The sequence below is a fragment of the Protopterus annectens genome, chromosome 5.part1 (assembly GCF_019279795.1).
Source record: "Protopterus annectens isolate FY-2018-M chromosome 5.part1, PAN1.0, whole genome shotgun sequence".
Lineage (NCBI taxonomy): Eukaryota > Metazoa > Chordata > Ceratodontiformes > Protopteridae > Protopterus > Protopterus annectens.
Window position 1 is genome coordinate 638,814,858 of NC_056736.1, and position 24,665 is coordinate 638,839,522.

The 24,665-nt window shown below is 42.5% G+C and overlaps 1 protein-coding gene across 8 annotated transcripts in view; it reads left to right on the plus strand.

The window, feature by feature from the left end:
• SLC7A1 (solute carrier family 7 member 1) overlaps window positions 1–24,665 on the plus strand; it is a 1,877,700-nt gene that overhangs the window by 1,361,866 nt on the left and 491,169 nt on the right. For all 8 annotated transcript variants that reach the window (XM_044073262.1, XM_044073257.1, XM_044073255.1 and 5 more), the window contains one exon: window positions 4,898–5,120. In XM_044073262.1, the coding sequence (XP_043929197.1) occupies window positions 4,898–5,120 (223 nt within the window). The remainder of the gene's footprint in view (window positions 1–4,897; window positions 5,121–24,665) is intronic.

A 24,665-nucleotide genomic window follows, 5' to 3' on the forward strand; every position in this document is an offset into this window, starting at 1 on the left:
TTACATTCTTACCCTCCTTCCCCCACCATTTTTACTCCTGAAAGGCCGAGTTGGTACAATTGGATATCATTATTCTCTAGTCTTCTTTATTGCACTCTGAATTATTAAACTACCTTTATCTGTATTACTCTTATTATAATTGCAAACAAGATCTGGGGAGCTTTCCTAGTGCATGCCGGGGTAGGGTTTAGCCATGAGCTAGTGGAAGACCTCGAGCTTGTGTATAAAGACCGAGTCGGATCCGAAACCATCCTGGTAAGAATGAAGGCGAAGATGGACAACACACATGAAACATTATGGTGAATACATAACTTTTTTTTTTTTTTTTTTTAAATTGTGTGGGAGAAAACTTTATAGAATTCCATGGACTGCAAGAAGTTCAAAAAAGATCAAACCAAACAGTTCTTAAGGAAATAAACCCAGACTGTTCATTGGAAAGTCCAGTAGTATAGATAAAACTCAAAATGCTTTTGCCATCCAATGCAAACACTAAATTCATTGGAATAGACACTGGTGCTGGAGTAGATGTATGGAGGACAAAGAAGAAAGGGTGGTGGAGGTTAAGATGAAGAGACAGCATTACCAAATTAGTGAACATGCCTGCAGGAACTTGTAGAAGCAGTTGTTGACAGGTAGTTGTGGCGTGCTAATGTCCTTGTTGTCATGGATAGCTGGACTTGACTAAACAACAAGCTACAGGAACAAAATCAAATCAGTATGTGTATTTGCTTGTCTTCTTTTAAAACAGAGATGAGTGCCTTCTCCAATATACAGATTATGTAGGTAGCTTTGATTTTGTTTTGATAGAAAAATATTCATAAGAAAATTGTCAGTTATTTTCTCGCTTTGCATCTGACAGAAAGAATTCCAGAATGTCCAGAAGCCAGTTTGTGTAGGTGACTTTCAAATTGTCTCACGTTGTTTTACTCAAAGAAACTTTGGTTGGTATGCTTGCTGTGCAGTCAGAAGTAGCTACTTCCCAAACATTTTTTAATGCATCCTTAGATGATATTTGTACAGCTGTGACATGGGCTTTTTGCTTTTACAAGACATTGTAAGCTGGATGTGATTTATAAATCTCAGTCATTTTATGTGACATGGTCCTTCAAAGTATACTTTCATAATATCCTCCCAGAAGGATGAACGTAGTTTTCTGTCCTGTAGGTTTGAAGAATATAGATCTGATTGTCTTAGGTGTGAAAGTTATTTCCTTATTGTAGTCTGCCTTCTTCAGGACATCTATTCTCAGGTTAAGCAAACTGTCCAAGAAAGTGAAGAGGGATTTGCAACTTGTCAAAAAGGGAAATGAAGGAATAACCATGCTTAAGTATCTGTACTTTGAATGTTGTTAGTGTATAGTTCTATTTAATGAGGTGGTTAGCGGCTCGGTGGGCCATATTTTTCATGTGATATTTTATGTCTTGTGAATGTGTTTCTACAGCAAGATACTCAACTTACTAATTTGTCAGTCGTGTGGGTGTGCTCCATTTGTTTGGACTAAAGGGGATGACAGGTAGTAGGTATTGCTTCCCGTTTTGGCACTTGACACTTACTGATATGATTCATTCACTGCAGGAGATATGCAGCTTTGGATGTTTCCTGTTTGCAACAGATTTTTAGAGTTGTATTTCTTTAACCCCACCCCCACCCCCCAAGTCCTACTGATAGTAATTAATTGTTGGACAGGTTATACCCATTCTTTTTAGTTGACGAGGGGTTATTTGGGTGGGGATTTCATCATAAATCTCAGACGATCTACACTGAATACTTCCTGTGATTTAAAAGCATGAAATGGCTCAGTTTCAGGTAGGTGTACCCTGCAGCTTCGCGTCTTGTCAGGCATCTAGGAGGTCTTAGAATGACTTGTTTATTCTACTTTTGGTTAAAAACTTCTTCCACTTTTTGTGTTGATTTTTCTGATAAAGTTGGTATTCTTTTTTCTAAAACATCTTTATTAAATCATCACATTTTAATTTGTAGCATTGTATTTTGTGTGAAGGTTCAGGGGGTGCAGATTCTGTCTTTTATCCATGTTCAGTTATGGCTACTATGTGTTGTTTTACCCAATGAGCCAATATTTAAGACATTCCCATTTCTTGCTGATACTGTTTAGGAGGTGTATGTTTATGTCTTTTTCATATTTGGGAGGATTTAATGGCTGACCTGGATATCTGGAATATTGGAATTGCTGGGAGGTCAGGAACGTGTGCTGGTGGTTCCACTTGAAAACATCGAAAACCCATAACATCTAAATTCATAACATCTAAACCACAACATCTAAAACCCAAAGCATCTAAAACTCATAACATCGAATCTCAAAACATTTAAAACTACAAAGCAACTATAAATAAAGTCTCACAGAGGTTTTACTATGTTTATGCAGGGGGGCACCCCCCCATGTGGGCCCCCCCCCACACAAACACACACACACCCCGTAAATTAAATATACCAACTCCGAGGTCACACTACAGTGGGAGAAAATAACCTACTGTAGTGCAACCTTGGAGTTGGTATATTTAATTTACGGGGGTAAACAGTGTGTGGGATGTTATTTATAGTTATTTTGTAGTTTTCAATGTTTTGAGATTCGAAGTTATGAGTGTTAGATGTTTTGGATTTTCGATCATTTGGTCTCGCTGTTTTGAATTTAGATGTTATGAGTTTTCGATCATATGAAGTGGAACCATGTTGGTACGGGGCAGCTGAGTCGTAGGACTAAATTAGTAGATGAGTTTGAGTCAAGGTTGATGTCACCAGTGATACATATCCTTTGTATTATTAGGTATAAAAAAAAAATTAAACCTTTCTTTTTCCATTTTACTAGTGAGTTTTGGAGTATGTATACCAGTTTCGTTCCAATATAATGGAAAATGAGAGGCAGGTATTATGTATGAGTGGTAGAAAGTTATTAGGGTTGATTTCCAAATAATTACTGTTATGTTTTGTAGTTAAGTGGGATATGGTTGAGAAGATGTACTAGCTGTACACCAAAAGGTTTGAGTAGAATATTAATAACAATAATTACTATAGTGAAAATGGTTTTGATCCTTACAGATGAATTTGGTGATTTTGTTTTGTACCATTTTATTCTTGATATGACAGATTATTAAAAACAGTAAATATCTGTTAATTATTGTTGAGAATTAAAAATAATTTTACTTTTATAATAGTTAGATGTGGTTGGATGGTATTCCAGCTGAAAGGCTAGGTGTGAGGTTGCTGTAGTGGTGCTTGTGCCTAGAAAGCAAAAAACACAGAGAAGGTCACTAATTGAGCCAGATTCCAAAAGAGTTGCTCTCAGTGTGAATCTATCCTGATACTAAAATATCTGTTCTCAGTATGACTTACTTTGGTGTAAGGCTTGTCTATAGACATACTTACTACAGGGAACAGATTTCAAAAGACCTGCTTTCAGCTTGCTTTCTTTGTAAGCAGTCACTTACACTGAGAACAAGTCTTTTAGATTCAGGGCCATTGCATTTGGTTTTATTCCAACATACTGGATAGTATCAGGTTTGGAACTGAAAATCTAAAAGTCCAGTCCACTATACTTCCCTTTGTAATGACCTTTTCATTCCTGGTTATGAGCTGCACTAAGCTGCATAGTTGGACAGAGGGTTGGGAGAATTTGTCACAAGTTATACCCCAGTCAGTATTAAAGTCATCAAGGACAAGTAGTTCAGTGGATGTCACACAGCTTAACATAAGTGACTTTCACAAAGAGGTTCACATGTTGCCTTTGTAAAGCTGAAATGAGATGGAACAGTTGAATTTCAGTAACCATATTTCATGCAAGGGGAACTGATCTCTTAGAAAATACAAAAAGGATGATATTTGGAAAAAGGCCAGAAGATGGTAAAGTATGAGCAGAAAATCTGAGTAGAATCAGAAGATTCAGAATGAGTGAGAGACCCTGGTTTCTTGGTTATCTTCTTTGAAGATGGAGTGTATGTTGCTGTGAATGAATACAAAGTCTTAATACATTAGCAGTATTAGACTTTTTTTTTCTTTATTTGCAGGAAGGTTAGTCACTTAATAGTGGAGGTGAATTTTTGATTAGTATGAGGCACATCATGATCTTTGTGTGGGACAACACCATGACTGACATAGGTCAGCTGTGGACACATATGCTGCAGATCATTACAGCTTTAGAGAAAAAATATCAAATTAATTCCTAAGAGAGTGTGAACTAGAGACATTTGCAGATCATGTGATATGATAAGAATGCATTTGCTGTTTTTTCTACCTACTTATTTAGGAGACAAGTACAAGTCACACACATTACCGTTTTGCCCTACTTTAAATAGCGGTATAACATGCCTATCCATTCCACATATTTTTGTACTGCACACCAGTGGTATGAATTTAAGGCATGTGATGCGGTATATCCTGGGATATAGTTTCTGACAAATTCTCCTGACACGCTGTCTAGCTGTGTAGCTTATAGCAGCTCATTCCCTGAATTGTTTGTGAATGCATTGTCAGTAATATTTTACTTTAACTGCAGCTTTATGGCACATTGTGTAAAGCAGTATTTCTTCCTTATGATAAACTTTACACCTCTGATTTGTACTGATTCAATGCATGGTGTGGCACTGCATTCAGAATGTTTTAGCAGAGCCATCACATTGTGGTGCATTTGTGTAAAGCAATCCATCCTTGAAAGGCGGATGCATTTGGTAATGTAATTTATTTCTGGAGGCCCAGTTTGATAATGTAAAAAAAATCCTGAAGATTCCATTGAAGTTGAAATGTTCCAGTATATCATTTCTAGTTATGTAGCTTAAGTAAATAATTATTAATTATTAGACTATTTGTTTTAATGTTGGCTGAGCTTATCTTCTTTTTTAAAATAATACCAATTAAAGTTTTTTTGCTCTCTTTTTTTTTTTTTTAGGAGAAGAAGTGAAGAATCCCCAAAAAGCTATTCCAATAGGAATTGTTGCATCCCTGTTGATTTGCTTTGTTGCTTACTTTGGAGTGTCAGCTGCTCTAACCTTAATGATGCCTTACTACTTGCTAGATAAAAACAGCCCTTTGCCATTCGCTTTTAAGTATGTGAAGTGGGAAGGAGCAAAATACGCTGTGGCTGTTGGATCACTCTGTGCCCTCTCCACGAGGTAAAGAATAAAACCTACAAACTCCTTATCTGAAAGGAATACTAATTGCATTTTTCATAATTGTCATTGACTTGTTTGTGCATACAAGTCAGAAAATATACCAAGTTATATATATATATATATATATATATTCATTGGAAGTACCACTATAGCTCTCAACTGTCCAGATTTCTGCAGAATGTCCAGATTTTTGCCTCAAAATTTTGTTCTGTTCCTCATAAAATATATGTTTTTCTGGCAAATCACTGAGATTTGAAGTCACTAAATAGTGACATACATTAGACACATATATAAGTAATAATGGGGAAAGATTTATTTCTAAACTGTACAGGAAACAGACCCATTCCAACGACTACATTCATTTCGGAAGTTGCCATCCCCCCCACATATTTAAAAATATTGTGAAGGGACAGTGTGTGAGAGCAGCCCGTATGTCATCTACAGTAGAGCTAATGACAAAAGAACTAGAGTATATATATGAATTATTTATGAAAAGAGGCTATCCCAAAAACATGTTAGATGATGTGGTTCAGTATGTTAAGTCACAATGGGGTACGAAATATCATCCATTATTAGGACATGAAGGATTTAATAATAGGACAAGTAAGACATCAGAAAGAAGAGTATGTGTGATTATGTACAGTATGTATAGTAATTCAGTTAAGGAGATTTTACGTAGATATTGGATATTATTGTCTAATATGGAAGATGTAGGTAATATAGTGGGATTATACCCACAAGTTGTATACAAAACAGGTAAAAACCTCAAGCGAATTATAGAAAGTGGTGATTATAAACATAAAAAGATAATATCTGAGGGTGCAAAAAATGTGGAACATGTACGCAATGTTCATATATAAATGAAGACAAATTTGTTAAGCTAGATAATGTCATCAGAAGTACATGTAAATTTCGGGCAGGCAATTGTAATAGTCAGGGAGTAGTATATTTGGTTACATTCTGTTCTGCCTATTATATAGGCAAAACGGAAAGAAAATTGAAAACCCGCATATATGAGCATATTTACAAAATTAAGAAGAAAGATGACAAAAATGCTCTAAGTAAACACGTAAAAGATAAGGGTATAGAACACACATTTAAATTTGCAATTCTTGAAAACAGTGGATAGATCAACAGGTAGGGGTAACTGGAAAGCGAGACTAGGTGTATTGGAAAGTAAATGGCAAATCTGTTTAGATGCCACCACAAACCCCGGATTAAATGAATATATTAGTCTAAAACCATTTTTGATCTTGGGGGAATAACTTTTAACTTTTATCTTTTTATCTTGAACATAGAAAATGTATTATGTATTTATTTAAGAGTACAGTAGTTATTTTAGACAATAGGTAATAATATAGTTCAATATGTATAAGGAAAATAAGTATTTTAAGTATTGGGTTATTAGTGTTTTGTGTAGTATATTGTACATGTAATATATGTAATTATGTACATTTGAATCAAGTTTTTTTAAAAATCAAGAAACATGAAATTTTGTAATTAATCTATTAAGTACATAGATTTGGCGCCAAAATGAGTATATAAGTGGTATGTATGGTTTTAATCGTTGGTTCTGATGAAGTCTGTGGACAGATGAAACCTGTTTTCAGTAACGTAGTAATTTGTATGACAGTAGCAGTGTGCTAGTGTGGAATAAAATCATTATCTTGCACCAGTGCTTCGATACGTTTTTTCCAGCAGGAGACTGTTAGTAACAGATTGTGTGGACTGAGCCCTGTTCGAGCTAGGAGCAGCAGTAATCGGTAACTTTCTAAGTGTAAAAGAGCAGCATTTAAAATTTGTCTGTACCCCCCCATTATTCTAGGCTTTGTCCAGATTTGTTGTACTAAGAGTTTGAGAGGTATTGAGTACCACCCAAGTTGTTCATAGGTTCATGGGTGTGTACTAGGCTAATGGCCCTGGAGCCTTTACAAGCATAGCCCATAGGATTACCGTGGCATCGTGCCACCCAACCTTAGTTCTCAGTGCCTTTGTCGAGTAGAGCCACTGGATTGATCCCCAGGGTGAATTTTCTATTTCCCATCAACTCGTCAAGATTTTTCTTGAAGAGGGCCAGTGAGGTGCTCTGTTTGACATGTATAGGAAGTCTATTCCATATCATGGGCAGTCTCTGGGTTATGCACCTGCCCCTCCACACGTTCTGTTGATTGTGGTAATGAGGTTGAGGTCTCTGGAGCATGTGGTGCGGAAGGATTGGGATTTCTTTAGATGTAGCATTTCTAACAGAGCTGGATCAGACATGGCTTTGTAAGTCAAGCAGAGATCTCCTGTAAATAGGCGATATGAGACAGAGAATAGTTGGAGTTTTTTGAGTCTGGCCATATAGGACAGGTGTTTAAGGTCTAGGATCCTCTTTGTGAGGTACTTTGCGGTCTCTCCAGCTGTTGCAGGTGTCTAGTGAGGTACATGTCAAATGGGGCATTGTACTCGATAATTGGCCTAATGTGGGAAGAGTAGAGGGAGACAATGACCTCTTTCTTCCTGGATGCAAAACCCTTAGTAATGAGATGTGCCACATAGAAGGAATTTCTGACCACAGTGGCAATGTGGTGGTCAAAAGAGAGGTTGCTGTCAACCTGTGTTCCCAGATCACTCATAACACCTTCTGTGTTCAGTCGACTACCATTGATGTGGTAATTCATGGGAACTGTGTTTTTCCCAAAGGGAATGACGACACATTTTTTGGCAGCCATGGTTCTGACAAGTCGTTGGTCTCAGTGAGGCCTTTCTGTAGGATGTCAGCATCACTTGGGGAGTTAATAATGCCTTCCAACTTGCAATCGTCTGTGAACTTTATCAGTCCAGAGTCCCTTCATGTTGGCCTGGACTTCTGAGAAGTAGATACCAAACAGGAGGGGACCCAGGACCGATCCCTGTGGGACTCCACTCATGACTGATTGGCAACCTGACGTGGAGTCAGCTACTTTCACACTGTGGATTCTATCTGTGAGCCAGTTTGCAACCCACCTAGTGATAGGGTCTATATTACATAGTCGAAGTTCCGTAACTTTGACTATGAATAAAAACATGAAAATAAAAGGGTATATGCAGGGGGGGCAAGAAATTTTCCCTTTACTGCACTGTGGCATGACCTCGGAGTTGGTATATTTAAAGGGGTGTAGGGGGTGCAGGGAGCTTGCCCCCTGCATATACTCTTTTATTTTGTTTTTCCTTTTCTTTTTATTTTTTTTTATTCATAGTCGAAGTTCCCTAACTTCGGACATATGTGTTCGAACATATGTCAGTCGAAGTTACGGAACTTCGACTATGTAACATAGACCCGAGTGATATAGGGATTGATGCCTAGCTTAGTGAGTTTTTCGATGATTCCTAAGTGGGGAATGTTATCAATGGCCTTGGCCAGATCAAGGTAGGCTGTATGACCCACCTTGCCTTCATCCACAGCTCTGGTGACTGACTCAAAGAAGTTGACCAAGTTGAGCAGGCATGATCTACCCTTCACAAAGCCAAACTGTGTGGGATCTAGAGTTTGGAGATTCCCTATATCCTTGTTTATTAGGTCCATGATGATGTGTTTCATAGCTTTGCATGTCAGACTTGTCAGGCTAATGTGGCGATAGTTCCCAGGGTCTGTAGTCGCTCCTCCTTTGAGGAGAGGGGATGACTATAACAGTGCGCCATTCGGTAGGGACAAAGCCTGAGGTGAGACTGTGATTGAACAGGGCACACAGATGAGGTGCCAGTTCACTCTGTAGTTCATGTAGAACACAGCCAGGGACATTGTCTGGTCCCATAGAAGCTGCTGTTTTAACCTGTGCAGCAGTAATACTGGATGCCTGGCAATCTGCTGGTATTGTGATTGGTCCTTTGGGGGGGGGGGGTAAAGTTGGTACTGAATCTGTCGCCCAGTATATTGGCAATATCTGTTGGCTCAGTGTAGGAGGTACCATTGTGCAGTAGCTCAGAGCAAATCTGGGTAGTGCTGTGGAGATTCTTTATATAACTATAGAAGGCCTTGTGGTTGTATTTACTATCTGCTGCAATTCTGTTTTCATAGCTAGCTTTAGAGGATTTGATGAGGGATCTGAACCTTTTGTTGAGGCTGATAAGGGAGTTTTTTCATTCTTGGGACTTCACCTTCTTCCGCATCAGTTTCCTCCTTCTGTTGTAGAGTTTGTTTATGGCAGGGGACCACCAGATTGGCTTCCTTTTTTTGGAGGAGAACATCTTGGTTCTATTGGGTATGACAAGATCCATGCATTTGTGTAAGTGTTCGTACAGTGCATTGGTGTATGGTTCAGCGGTCATGCAGCTATTCTCCATTTGCATAGGTGCCGTGAAGTTAGCCACCTCTGTTTTTAGGAGCCCAAAGTTAGCTTTGGAAAAGATTTTCATGGTGGTGACCTGTGTGGGCATGGGGGGGTGCATTTCCAAGGTGATTAGTTTGTGGTCAGATCTAACCAGGGAGGAGTTGACTATTGGTGTAGAGCAATGGCTGCCCATGTTAGTAATGATAAGGTCAAGGATCTTGCTACCTGTAGTGGAGGTAAGAACGAGGTGGTCTAGGGCATTGGAGTTAATGAATTCTAGGAAAAGTTGGGCAAGTGTATTGGTACATGAGTAGCTTTCCCAGTTAATGGAGGGGTAGTTGAAGTCACCCAGTAGGAGAGTGTTAGGTTGGACCCTAATATTCTCCAGGGTGCTTAGGAACGTGGAGTGTGAGTCTTGGGACATGTTTGGGGACTTATAATAGGCTACAACCTGAATCACTGCCTTACCCAGTGTTAACTGCACCTGAAGTATCTCTGATGCGTTATGTTGGGCTACCAGTCTGGAGGTGTGCGCATCCTTTATGGATATGGAAACACCACCAGCTTTGGAGCTTCAGTCCAGGTTCTGAGGCTGAAAGGTGTGGAATGAATTTTAGCCTGGTAGTGCAGGGGTGCTTTCTGCTGCCTTGAACCAGGTCTGTGTTACAGCACAAATGTCGATGTTCATCCATTGTGACTGAAAAAGAGCCAGACTGGATCACAATTTTTATTAGTTTTTCAGATAGATAGATAAAAAAGCAAGCAGTCAGTCAAATAAATAAATAAACTTTGGGACAATGTATATTTTTACAGTACATGTTGAAACTTTTTTCAGTGTAGGAAAACTGTGGCTTTGATATTAAAACTCCCTGCATGTGATGCAAAATATATACTTTATTCTGATCTTTTTACAGTAGATATGACTTTATGTAAAATTTAGAATAGTCTTAATTTAAAGGAGTGGTACATTTTATTTCAAAATTAAGTTCTGAGATTGTTTCATACAGTACAAAATATTGTTGCTTCTTTGTAATAGTCAGTAATGTGTACTATCAGTATTCCTTCTCATTTTGTTAGTGAGTGAACCCTTGTTTACATGTAACTTTTTGAGTATGCTTGATGTGGTTTGCAGGTGTCACTACCTGCATATTTTATTGGACATTTGTGTTATATGTGCTAGGGGTGCTACTAAATTTGTTGCGTGAATATTGCACATCCTGGACCTTTAGAAAACATTGTAAAACTTGCCTTTTTAACCAATCTGTTTCTCTTTAGCTGCATTCCTTGATTTTTATTTAGTGGTCATTAATTGTTGCAAAATATTTATTCTGGAGCCAGTGTCCTCTGATGATTCTGCTGATGAATCAGACATAACTGACAGCCAGAGGCTCCTCTCTCCACTTTTTATTCTGGATGCTGAAAAGAGAATTCCAGCTGCTAAACTATATCCCAGGGTCCCAAGGCAGTAGTCGCGACTATAGCTAAAAACCCTGTTCCTTCTGAAAAGGGAAGGTCATTGGACAGGATGGGTAAAAAAAAAGTTTACACTTCAGCCACTCTTTAGAGCTTTAAATTAAAATTGTCAGTCACATGATACAAATAAGAGTTTATGTGTGATCAGTTAACTAAAAAACTAATGACACTGATGATGAATCTGATAAGAGAATTATGTATTGAAATAAAAATAAACAACATACGGGTAAGTAACCATAAAATAAAATGCAATGTGATGCAGGCTTCCATTTAGATCAGCTCAACCATGACTGGCACAGTAATTAGAGGCATGCATGGTTATTAAGGAGCAAGCTTTACTTTAATCTTTAATTCTTAAATTGCTTGATGCTCATGGATAAATCAAGTTTGTTTTGTACACCTGCCCAGCAGCAGGTTATGGAAAAAAAAAAAAAAAAAAAAAAACAGTCCAAAGAATTCAATTTACAAAAGTCAAGGCTGATACCATCCAGACAAGGACTTTCCTGGGGAGCGGCTGGGACACAGTAAGGCAGGCAAATTTCTAACTACAGAAAAACAAAAAGAACTCCCTTTACTGCAATATTTGTACCAGGAAAAGAAAACTCTAGCAGATATATTTAGCAGGACCGCCGGATGTCCCACGAATGGCAACTGCACCGGACATCTTCAAGACCATCTCGAAAAGAAATGGGGGAATGCCTCAGGATAGCATGTTCGCATCACCTCTCCAATCACCAGCAAAAAATTCTGCACAACATGTTCACCCACTAGGTGGAAAGTGTGGACTCTTCCTCCTTCATGGAAAGGGGACATATGCATCCACCAAGATAGAGTGTCCATGAGGACTAAATCTACATTTATGCCTAAGGTATCCAGAGTGTCCTCCTTAAACCAGGCATACCTACTACCTTTCTTTCAACCCACAAAACAGAGGAAAGAATACTACTTTTGATGTATTATACAGACAGAGCTACTTCTTTGACAGCTTAAAAAAAATAGCAGAAAAAGACCACCAACTTTTACTTTTCATGCAATAGGAGGGCAGGAGCTATTTCATTAAAACCAAATCAAAGGAAATTGTGCATAAATTCTGTTACTCCTTCCACTCCCTGTAAATGGAACAGAACCCACAGAACACCTCTACACCATTCCCACAAAGGCAACTACCACAGCCTTCTTGCTACTTGGACCTCCGTGCATATATTTGCCAGCATTATAATTTACCTCTATATTCCAGATTTTCTTCTTTTTATTATCATTATTATTATTATTATTATTATTATTTTACAGCATCTTGTGCTCAGCAAACGTCTTTGTATGTAGAAAAAACAATAGAGGGACCAAACCACAGCCAGCAAATGAATAAGAACTTTTAATGGTAAGCGCTTTCGCAGCAAAATATGCCGCTTCATCAGACAGTACAACAATTACAAATTCAACTGTTTAAAAAAGCACAGTCCAATAAACTCATACATTTAATTATACACGCAAATTAAAAAATTCAACAGCCTTAAAGGTACATAAAATACAAAATAAAAAAATATTTGAATAAAATAGATACATAGCTTATCTTTTTAAGCCCCTACCCTGCAACACAGGATCTGAAGTAGGAGATTCATTTGTCTGCACCCTGTGGGTTATGGATCCGACATCGGATCCGAACCAGCATGGTTTACCAGCTATGGATCCAAGCTCTCAGCTCCTCCCCTCACCCATAATGCCCTGCTCTCCCTACATGACCCCAGATCTTGTTTGCCGCGCTGGTGACCAGATTTGTGTTCCTAAGCTCTTCAGCTAAGTGCAGTTTTCTAGTGTTTACAGTGTTTAAATTTGTAATTTTGTGTGAAAGTTGTGAGAAAGTTTAGGTTTCCTATTACTTGATTATACTTTTAGTGTTTTAAATTTATTTTACTTTTCCCTCCCCTCGCTGGTAGCGTAGTATGTGTTTGGGCCTGTGTGTGCTTTAGTTACTTTTGCTTTTACCCTAGTTTAAGTAACTTTTTTTGTGTACTTTGGGATGTCTGAACAACCCAAAGCAGTGTTTTCTAAGTGCTCGAGTGTGGCCATAAGCTTTCCCCGGCTGATGGCCACACTGCGCGTTAGATGTCTTGGGGTTGAACACCTCACTTCTGGATGTTCCATTTGTGCAGGGTTCAACCCCAGGGCATTGAAGGAGCGGAGGTCCAAGCTTGTCTTGGCGGGTCTTTTGCCACCGGACTCGGTTCCGGCCTCCGCTCCTTCGGGGTAACCGTTTCTCGGTTGTCTCCTCCAGCTCCCCTCCTCCTCCTGGGACTCAACCTCCCTGTAGTGGTTCGGAGGAGAGGGAAGCTAGAAAGAAGGACCGGAGGGAGAAGCACCATAAGCGGCGGGCCGAGACCTCTGTTTCGGCCCCGCCAGCCAAGCGGGCTTCTCCTCTGGCCACCTTGTCTGCTCTCCTCCTCCTCGGCTCCGGTCTCCTGTGTTTTTCACCGGGACCTGAGGAGGAGGAGACCCGATCTCCGCCGGGGCTATCCAGGAGGCACTCAAGGCCTACCTCGGTAGCCTCGTCGAGATCAACCTATAGCCTGTCAGACGCTGATCTGGACCGGATGATGAGAAGGTTCATCCAGGCCCAGATGCAGATGGGAGTGCTCTTGCCTCCCTCTGGGGAGCTCGACCCCTTTTTCAAGCCAGTTGCTCCTTCTCCGACCCGCTACCGGGTTTGGAGCAGTTGGAGCCGAGCAGCCGGGCCGGGGGGTCGGCGCCGATAGTACTGGTACTGGATCCGACCCTGCCCTCGAGTGCTTCGGATCCGACCTCTCGGAGCCTGGATCCGAGCCGGATCCGGGGATCAGTGCTCCGGCGCCGTCTGTGTCGGAGCGCACTGTCCCTTCGGATCCGAGCTGGCGCCGGCTCGATCCACTCGGATCCGAGGGGAGCCGATTGTCGGATCCTTTGGTCGAGGTCGGCCCTTCGGCTTTTGATGTAGTGGAGAGGGCCCTGTTGAGGGTCTCCAGACCCCGGCACTTGCTTCGCTCCGTCCGCTCCATCTGCACTGGGTCAGGCTTCCACCATCCGGCCCTTGGGACAGCCCGCTCCTTTGCCCCAAGCTGTTCCCCTGGAACAGGTCACTGTTTGCGAGGAGTCCTCTGACAGCCCCCCGGAGGATGTTCCCCGCAAACATACGTGCAAAAGGAGGCACATTGACTCCCCCGAGTCTCTCACTGAAGAGACGGATTTGGAGGAAGGGGAAGGCTCCCCAAGGTCACCCCCCGAGGATGTCTCATTTGGAGACATCATGGAAATGCTCCGCATAAGGGGGGGGTGGTCTGCCCCCAAGTCTTCCTCGGACGAGTCCGTGTTCTTCGAGGCATTTGAAGCGGGCCCGTCTACCTCTTGGGTGTCCCCTCCTGCCGACCCCCTGGTGGACCTCATTACCACCAGGGCGTGGAAGGAACCGGACACCGTGGAGCCAATCCCAAAAAGGCCCGACTGTATTCTCAGTCCCCCGGCTGACCGTGCCCATTGGAGTAAGGGGCCTCCTGTAGATGCCATGTTGATGGCAGCGGCCACCAAGAGGGAACTTTCTCAGGAGAGTCCCTCAGTCCATCCCCCGAGCAAGGAGTCTCGGATGATGGACCGCTTGGGGAAGCGGATGTTTAGTTCAGCGACCTTCTCTGTGAGGGCGCTGAACTATCTGGCACACGTGATTAGGATGCAGCGCGATCTTATAAAAGAATACGCTGCATCCCCCCCAGAGTCGGAGGAGGACAAAGTGCTGCACTCCACCCGCATGGCCACTCTCAGGTCCGTCACTAATACCTCTATGCGGCTACTGTCCCATGCTACGGAAGGTGCCGCTAGAGCCGCAGGGGCAGGCCTAGTTACTAGACGTCAGGCCTGGCTCCGTCATTGCGATTTCTCAGAGCCCTTCAAGGCGTCATTTGCGAACGCCCCCTTCGATGGTTCTGCCCTCTTTGGCAAAACTGTTCGCGACACTTTGACCCAGAGCGAGAAGGACGGGAAGACGCTGTCTGCCATCGGAATCTGCTTCTCTGCACCCCAGAGGCCCTATTCTAGGAACCAAAAGGGTCAGAAGAAGATGTGGTTCCGGAAGTCGCAGCAATCCCAGCCTGCTCCGGACAACCAGTCCTTCCGTGGCAGAGGAGGACAGGGAGGACGCCGCCCTAGGGGCAGAGGGGCTCCTAGGAACTTCGGGTCCAGAGAACCGTTCTCTGAACGGCCCGCAGCAGCCCTGAGGGGTTGCCCGGCTGCTCCACTCTGGAGGCAGTCGGGGGACGTTTTTCGGAGCACCTAGCGGCATGGGAGTCCATAACATCAGACCGCTGGGTTCTCCAGATTATATCCAGAGGATACCGATTCCCTTTCTTCACTTGCCAAAATTGAAGTCCCTCCCCGACGTTCCACCCGGTCAGTGGGAGGCCGCTTTGGCAGAAATTGGCCATCTGCTAAAGAAAAGAGCCATCCAGCCCGTCCCCCCAGACCAGATCGGATCAGGGTTCTACTCCAGGTTCTTTTTAGTGCCAAAAAGACGGGGATCTAAGACCAATTTTAGACCTTTCACTCTTGAACCTGGCAGTTCCCAAGGAGAAGTTCCGAATGGTCACATTGCAGTCTATTCTCCCCCTTCTGGGAGAAAATCACTGGATGTGCTCCATAGACCTCAAGGATGCATACTACCACATACTAATGGACAGGCGCTCCAGGAGGTTTCTCCGCTTCCGGCTGGGAGACAGTCACTACCAATTCGGGTCCTTCCCTTTGGTCTCACACAGCCCCAGGGTGTTCACCAAAATATTAGCAGTGGTAGCGGCCCACCTGAGGCTTCAGGGGTGCAGGTCTTTCCTTACCTGGATGACTGGCTTCTCACCGCCCCAACAGGGCATCTACTTCTCTTGGCGCGAGACTCCTTTCTCCATCTTGCTCCACGCCTGGGCATCACGATAAACACAGAAAAATCCAACCTAGCACCCACTCAGCTCATAGATTTTATAGGTGCCAGGTTAGACACGAGGAGACTGAGAGCCTTCCTCACAGCGGACAGAGTGCAAAGCCTACAGCTCCAGGTGCGGGCCATTCTCCACTCAAATTCAGTTCCGGCGGAGTTGGTCCTGAGGGCCCTAGGGTCCATGGTGGCAGCGATTGCGCTTCTTCCTCTCGCCAGATTCAATATGCGTATCCTTCAATGGACTCTCATGGTTCAGTGGTCGTATCTTGCTCTTCCTATGCATCATCCCATTGCGATCAGCAAAGCGTGCAGGCGGTCCCTCCTGTGGTGGCTACACTCTCCAGATCTCCACAGAGGCCGCCCCTTTTGTGCCTCTCCCCCTCTCGCCACGGTGACCACGGATGCCTCCCGCCTCGGGTGGGGGGGGCATTTTGCAGGCCGGACGGTCCAAGGCACGTTGGAAGATTCAGAGACCTTGCTGCATATCAATGTCCTAGAGATGAGAGCAGTGCTCTTAGCGTTGCTAGCACTTCAGGCCTTTCTTCCCTTGGGAACAATTGCGATTCAATCGGACAACATGTCTGTTGTCTGGTATATCAACAAACAGGGAGGAACCAGGTCTTACCCCCTTTGTCGAGAAGCCATGAGAGTGTGGGAATGGGCTATCTCCACCAACCGCTTTCTCATAGCAACGCATATTCCGGGTCGGTACAGCATCCTGGCGGACAAACTCAGTCGCACCATTCTCACCCCCTACGAGTGGTCTCTCAATACTCAGGTAGCGGAACGCATCTTCGCACAGTGGGGAACTCCTTGTTGCGATCTTTTGCATCTCCTCAAACACCAAATGCAACAGTTTTTCGCCCTGATACCTCCTCCCGGAGGTTCTCCAAGAGACGCTCTGGTGCATGCTTGGCCACCCGGTCTTCTTTATGCTTACCCCCCTTTGCCTCTGATGCTCCAAGTTCTTCAGAAAGCCTCTCGGTTGGGGTGCAGAATGATCCTCATTGCTCCGTTTTGGCCTCGACAGATCTGGTTCCCCTTCCTAAGGTCTCACTCAGTGAATCCTCCTTGGATTCTAGATCCCATTCGGATCTGATTTCTCATCCATCCCATCTATCTCCTCCGAACCTGGACAACCTCAAGCTGACCGCTTGGCTGCTCCAGTTCCACTCCTGATCAGGACTCCCGGTATTTCGTCCCCTGTTAAGGCCATCCTGGTGGCAGCTCACAAGCCATCCACTAGGAAAGTCTACCGTAGCAAGTGGAAGCGGTTCTCTTTGTGGGCGGAATGGCAAGGCCTAAACCCCTTCACAGTTCCTCTCCCTTTGGTGCTTGACTTCTTAACCACTCTTTTTAATGATGGTGCCAGCAGTTCCACGGTCAAAGTACAACTTGCAGCAATTTCTCATTATCACATTGGTCATGACTCCAGTCCACTGATGTCTGCCAAATTGTGTAAGATTTTCCTTAAAGGTACCTTTCTTCTCAGGCCTCCTATAAAGCAAGCGGTTCCTCCTTGGGACCTTTCCTTAGTTCTTCAGGCCTTGACCGCTCCCCTTCGAACCTCGGCTACTGTAGATCTGAAATTCTTATCTTTCAAGACTGCCTTCTTAGTAGCCATTACTTCGGCCAAGAGAGTCTCAGAGCTTCAAGCATTATCAGCTAAACCTCCGTACTTGGTCTTTCATCCGGACCGTGTTTTCCTCAGGACCAACCCGTCCTTTCTTCCTAAGGTAGCTTCTGAAGCAAACATTAATCAATCCATTAACCTCCCTGTTTTCTTCCCCAAATATCAAAACAAGGGTGAGTACAAGCTTCACTCCTTAGACGTTCACAGGCAACTTAGATTCTATCTAAACAGGACTGCTGGTCATAGGCAATCTGACCAGTTGTTCATTTCCTTTGCTAAATTTAATTTGGGCAAGCCAATTTCCAAAGTCTCATTATCTCGCTGGATTTCACAATGTATCTTACTAGCTTATCAAGCTTCGGGAAGGCCCGCACCGGAGAGTGTACATGCCCATTCAACCCGGTCAGTCTCTACCTCGGCCGCCTTTAAGGCTAGGATTCCTCTAGATGATATTTGTGCAGCAGCCACGTGGGCTTCATCTCATACCTTTATTTCCCACTACAAGTTGGATCTTGCATCTAGAGGTAGAGCATCCTTTGGCTCCGCGGTGCTCTGGAATATCCTTCCATGATGGCCGCCCAAGATTCAGGTAGCTGGGGACTCTGTCCCACAGGTTGCAGACAAATGAATCTCCTACTTCAGATTTAGAAGTTATGTACTCACCATAACGTTCCATCTGAGTAGGTGTATTCATTTGTCTGCAACCATCCCGCCCTCCTATCCCCCTGGCCTTTCAGTTTCCTGCATATGTTGTGTTACCCTTTTCAGGGTGTTTATGCTGTTGGCAAACTCGATCTGAGCTCATGTAGGGAGAGCAGGGCATTATGGGTGAGGGGAGGAGCTGAGAGCTTGGATCCATAGCTGGTAAACCATGCCGGTTCGGATCCGATGTCGGATCCATAACCCACAGGTTGCAGACAAATGAATACACCTACTCAGATGGAACGTTATGGTGAGTACATAACTTCTAATTTTATGGATAGCTTATCATTGATGCTCCTGCCCATAGTGGCCCTCATTCTAATAATCCATTCCAATTCTGCTGTTTCAGTTCTATTTCTGATGTCACGTAGTATGCCAAGTAGACCAGATTAACAGTGTTACAGTTGGAAGAAAACAGGCACAAACAGGGAGCTGAGAACACACTGTAAAAGCAAAGGAACCACAGTAGGTAATCCACGAAGAATATTTATTAAGAAACGGATCCACAAAGCTTTCATCCCTGCACAATCAGGAACTTCATCAGAATAAAGCAATTCTGGAGAGACACTGAGCTCTTCAAGGGGCCTGTAGCACTGTAGTTGTAATTTTAAAATTCAGAGTTCCTGATTGTGCAGGGACGAAAGCTTTGTGGATCCGTTTCTTAATAAATATTCTTCGTGGATTACCTACTGTGGTTCCTTTGCTTTTACAGTGTGTTCTCAGCTCTGTGTTTGTGACTGTTTTCTTTTTGCTGTGGTTTTTGGTGCTGCTTATTTGAGTGTTACAGTTGGCACTGACCCTAAATTCCATTGTTTTGCCTGTGTCTGGATGAGTAAATCTACTACTACTATCTATAAACCGACAAAAGTTGCATTTAGTGCAGTGAAGTGTACCTGTAGCATTATTGTTAACACAATTCATGTCATCCTGTTTGGGACCTCATAATAACCTTTTGAGAGATTTTCTGTTCCTTAATGCATACATAGGGGTACCCCCCACAACTTCTTTAACATTTTCATCTGAACAAATGCAGTTTGGTAATTTGGATAATGAAAGTGGACTGAGTGACATGCCATTCTTTTTACATAGAAAAAACTAATCGCAGGATTAAAGACTGCATGAGTGAACACCTTTATGATATTTCAGCGGCCACAGATACTAATGCGTTACCCAAACATATTTTGCTGTACTGTGCTGCACAATAATACATTTACGTTTATGGTTATGGGGGAGATCTTTTTGAATGAGAGGAATGGGGACATCAGAAGTAGAACTGGGCAGGGGCATCAGTGATAACATATCCATAAAACCTGTGTTCCAGGGTAGGGGCTTAAATAGATAAGCTATGTATCTATTTTATTCCAATAATTTTTTATTTTGTATTTTATGTACCATTAAGGCTATTGAATTTTTTAAATTTGCATGTATAATTAAATGTCTGATTTTATGGGATGGTGCTTTTTTAAATAGTCGAATTTGTAATTGTTGTACTGTCTGATGAAGCGGCATATTTTGCTGCAAAAGCGCTTACCATTAAAAGTTCTTATTCATTTGCTGGCCGTGGTTTGGTTCCTCTATTATTTTTTCTACATTTTTGCTTTTTTATTAGCGGAACCATTTACCTGCACTGCACGTTTGTTCTTCTGTAAACTTCTTTGTATGTATAGGTTTATAGGGTCATAGGTAAGTACTAGACAGTCTTCCTACAGACTATTATTAGCCTAAGCAGTGAACCATGTTCAGAATTTCAGTCTCACCTCAAGGAGTGCAACAGAAGATAGACAAGGCTGAGAATTTGAGGCTGCCCACTAATTATCTGGCTTTATTTTATTTATTTATCCTTTAGTTGACCAGTTAGTCCCACTAGACTAGTGACCTCTTTTCAAGAGTCCTGAGATGGTATTTATACTACTAAGGGAAATTTAGCTAGGACATCAGGAAGTTTCCACTAGTCTTTTCAGAAGGTGTCATGGGATCTTTTACATCCTCTGGGCTGCCACCAGTCTTGTCCCATGTACAAGGAGTTTATTGTAGAGGATAAGGATATCTTGGGAAATTAATTGGCCATCATCCCTGATGTATCTGTTGATGGAGGTTTAGTTTCTTTAACCATGTATTTGAAAAGCCATTTTTTCTACAAAGGAATAGGAGGTCAAGGAGTGTTGAATGTTTCATGGCTCAAAAGGCTAGACAAAGATCACCATGGAGGTGTCTGTAAGATGCTGAGTACAGAAAGAAAGTTGTCTGTCCATATAACTGAGGGTATTGAGACCATTGGTCTTTGTAGTTAGGAATCTCTTAGGTTTTTGAAGTTGAATGATACTTTGGAAAAATATATGCCAAAAGAGATGTTGTATTTAGTAATGGGTCTGATGAGAGATGAGTAAAAGGAATCAGGTTGCCAGGTCATCACAGGATGCTTAAACATTTTCAGTCACCTATGGCACACCTTAGAGATGTGGGAGGAAACTGGCACACCCTGTAAAAATCCACCTGAAAACAGGAAGGATATGCAAACTCTGCACAGAAGACTCCTCGTTCAAAAACTTGTGATTTCACTCGTATCAATAAAAATATAAGTAGATCCCTACTCAGCGGTCATCTCCACACTGACCATTATGCCTTCCTTCAGACACCCAGTGCACCCATTTATTCCTCCCAGGAGTGAAAGTCAAGGTACTAGTGTGGTCTGTGGTGCCATCATCTGCTGTAAGGGTGGGGATTTTTTTTAATTCTCCTAACTACTATAGTTAGAGTGTGACAAGAACAGCAGGCTCATGCATATGTGTAACTGAGATGGCAAAGGTCTGGCTGCCCTCCTTTGAGGATAAGGTGGGGCTGGCCATTTTGGATGCAGACTTCTATATGTAGTGTCCTTTCTGGTAGGCTTCCCAGGAAAATCTCAACGAGAGCATGTAGGTCTACCCAGTATCCTAAAAAGAAGAAGAAGAAGCGACCACTGAAAAGGCAAGGAAAGCTCCGTCTTAGTTTTTATTTCTTCCCCTGGATCCACCCAGTAATTTTACAGTAGGTGGACTCTAAAGGCACCACTGCAACAGTCTTTTTTATTGCATAACTCTAGATCCATCGCATATCATACCAGTATACTTTGGTTACAAAAGAAGCAATGCAAATATGTATTATTTCAGTCAGTGAAAACACACCCCCTTCTCTGTGCTCACACTTGCTGAACAGTATTAAATGATAGCCTGCGTTACTTACATTGCTACCCTACCCTATTAAATGTCTTTCCCCTCATCTTTAATCTTCTTCCTAAGTAATTGTTTATTGGTTAAAGGTAAATAAGACACACTGGTTTGTATAATTCATATCGAGGTATTTCCCCCCACCTCAGCAACAAGCTTCCACTGCATGTCAAGCAGAGCACTTTTGCTGCCTTCAAGCTAGACTTAGGTAATTGGATGGGCAGCCTTAGATTCTCCTCTGGACCATCTTTATCTTGCCCTCCCTGAGGCTGGAGAGAACTTTCAAATATGGGATTTTAGCTAGGCTTGTAATGGTCTGTAAATGGATTTTCTGATGTTTTCCTATGAACCCCTGAATCAACTTGAAGAAGGGGTAAATCTGCCAGAACAAATAAATCACTGCTGGCAATCCTAAAAATCACACTAACAGCAAAAATAATAGTCATTGTTGTATTCCTTGGGAAAGTGATACTCAGGGAATTTCACCTCAGCCACCTATAGATGTAACACATGGGTCTGCCCTGCTAGAACTTGTACTCACACAGGGAGAGAGAGGGCGTAGCAAAACAGAAGAAAGTACATGTTTCATTCACATATCTTTCTAGTCCCAAGAAAAGAAGGTGTTTGGAGACCTACACTTGATCTAACAAATTTGAAGAAATTTCTGAAAGTTACAAAGTTCAAAATGCTGACATCACTGGTCCTTCTGCTTCTTCTTCCCCACAGGCCTTTCTGTTCTCCCAGCGATTATAGGACGCCTACCTCCCTATTCCTGTTGTTCAAACCACAGAAGGCTTCTGATACTCGAAGTAGGAGGTGCTTGGCTTGTCTACTCTACACATGGTATTTAACAAATGCCTGCTATAATGTTTGCAATACCAAGGGCAGTGGTATCCACCCTTACTTCAGTGACTGACTGATTTAAGCAGCTTCCTTAGAAGAGATTCAGAAAGCTGTGCATTTTACTTTTCCTCTTTCAGAACCTTGGGTCTCTCTCTCTCTATATATATATATATATATATATATATATATATATATGTATATATATCTCAAAATCCCACCTTTCTCCTGAGAGGCTTGTTTTGTCCCCAGGGGAGCTGCTAGGCACACAAAATCAGAGAACATTCCACCTTTCATATGCTGTCCTTGTCACAATATGTGCAGACAGTCTCCCAGCAGACTATTACAATAAGGCAGTTCTTAACAGTTCTAAGGTGCATGGCTTTGGTGCCACAAGCAATACTACATATAAGACGATGTCAGCATACCCAGTTACTGCAGTGTCGTCCACATCCCCACCTCCCTCACTAGTTTGTATACAGAAAGAGTTCTCATGGTGAATAACACAAATACAGCTCAGTTTAGGAGTACTTTTCAAACTGACCCTGGTATCCCAGCTTCTCACGGTGCATCAATCCAGCCTGGGAAGCAGACTGGAAAACCAGAGGATCCAAGTCATCTGGAACAAAAACTTTAGAGGAAAAAAACACATCTTTGTGAAAAAGATGATGGCAGTTATTCTAGTCCCGCAAGACCTTCAAACACATTTGGAGATAGGGATCCCTGCATATTCATACAGACACGTCTACAGTCATGTGGTATACCTTCAAGCAGGGGAAGCTCACTCCTGCTTGCTGTGCAGGCTAGAAGTGCCAGATTGGGATCTAGCCCAGGAGTCAGGCCTTATCTTTTCGGCATTTTACATTCCATCACAAAAAAATGTTCTAGCAAACAAGCTGAGCAGGACTCAGACAGACCAAAGCAAATAGATGTTAAAAAGGGATCCTTAGCTGAGATGTGTCTGAAGTTGATGTGTTTGCTTTCCCCAGACAGTAGGCAAAGAAGGAAGTTTTGCACCAACACCCCAACTACAGGAACCTGGGCACCAATCCCTTCTCCGTAACATCAGCAGGCCTGTTTCTCATTGCATTTCCTCTTCTAACCTTAATCCCCTAGATATTGCAGAAGATAAAGAAGGAGAATCAAAAATGCTATTAATAACTCCCTTTTGGTCCAGGCAGCATTGATTTGTCCTCCTGCTGAGCTTGGGAAAGTCAGAACCAATACTGTTCAGCATGATGACAGTTTGATTCAGAGCATTGGGTCCTTAATGCACCCTACCTGAGAGCTGCAAGGCTCACATTGTGATTGATTTAACACCCATTCCCTTCAAGAACATGATTTCTAGGAGCTGCTCAAAATTATTAGGGAAGCTAGGAAATCAAACTCAAGGAAATCTTCACTAGCTAAATGAAAAGATTCTCTCTAGATGACCCAGCAGGGAACAGGATCCAAGTACAGCACAGGTGTCACTGGTTCTCAGCTACCTGCTATATCTTTACAAAACAGTGCTTTCATATACCTTTTTTGAATTTACACACACCACTTATTTCATCCTTCCTTACATTGGATTCTTTCCGACTACATTTCTACTTGCTAAGATGGTACTGTGTTTTAGACTACGCAATGAAGAGATTGCTCCACCATGGGGCCTAAATTATGTGTTGGAAAAACATACTTAACCACCTTTTGAGCCAGTGACTTCTGCGCCTTTCAGATACCTATCTTGGAAACTTTTTTTTTTTTTTTTTTTTTAATGACTGTTATTTTTACTTGATGGACTTCTGAACTGCAAGTTCTTGTGTTCACTGAGCCTCTTTTGATTTTTTACAAGGACAGGTCACATGACACACTATTCCCACTCTCATGTCTAAGATGGTAACATAATTATTCCTGAACCAGACTATTCAACTCCCTGTTTTCTTCCCAGCCGCACAGAATTGGGGGGGGGGTTGGGTTTGGGGTCTTACTCTCCTTGGATTTGCATAAGCAGCTGAAGTTTTATTTGGCTAGAACTTTATATATTGGAAAATCAGACCAGTTGTATATCTTTTTTTGCCAGAGACAAGGAAGGTAAGCCTATGAATAAGCCAACCATATCTAAGTGGTAGTTCATTGTATTTCCTTCTTTTACTCTTTCCATGGAGCAACTGTCCCTGGGCATACTAGATCCTGTTCTGCTAAGGTCAGTGCAGCTACAACATCTTTATTAGAGGGGTTAACACTCAAACAATCGTGGAAGTAGCTATCTGGACATCAGTCCTTCCCTTCTCGAAGCACTGCAGTTTAGGAATTGCTGCTAGGGCCAAGAGAGAGCAGTCTTTGCCACAGTCATCGTAAAGGGTGTGCTCTTTACAAGCCTCTCTCTGGGCCAGCTACCCTCTGGCCCTTGTGCTTTGGGAGTTTCTCCAGAGATTATGACTGCAGCAGTAAACAGTACAATGAACATGG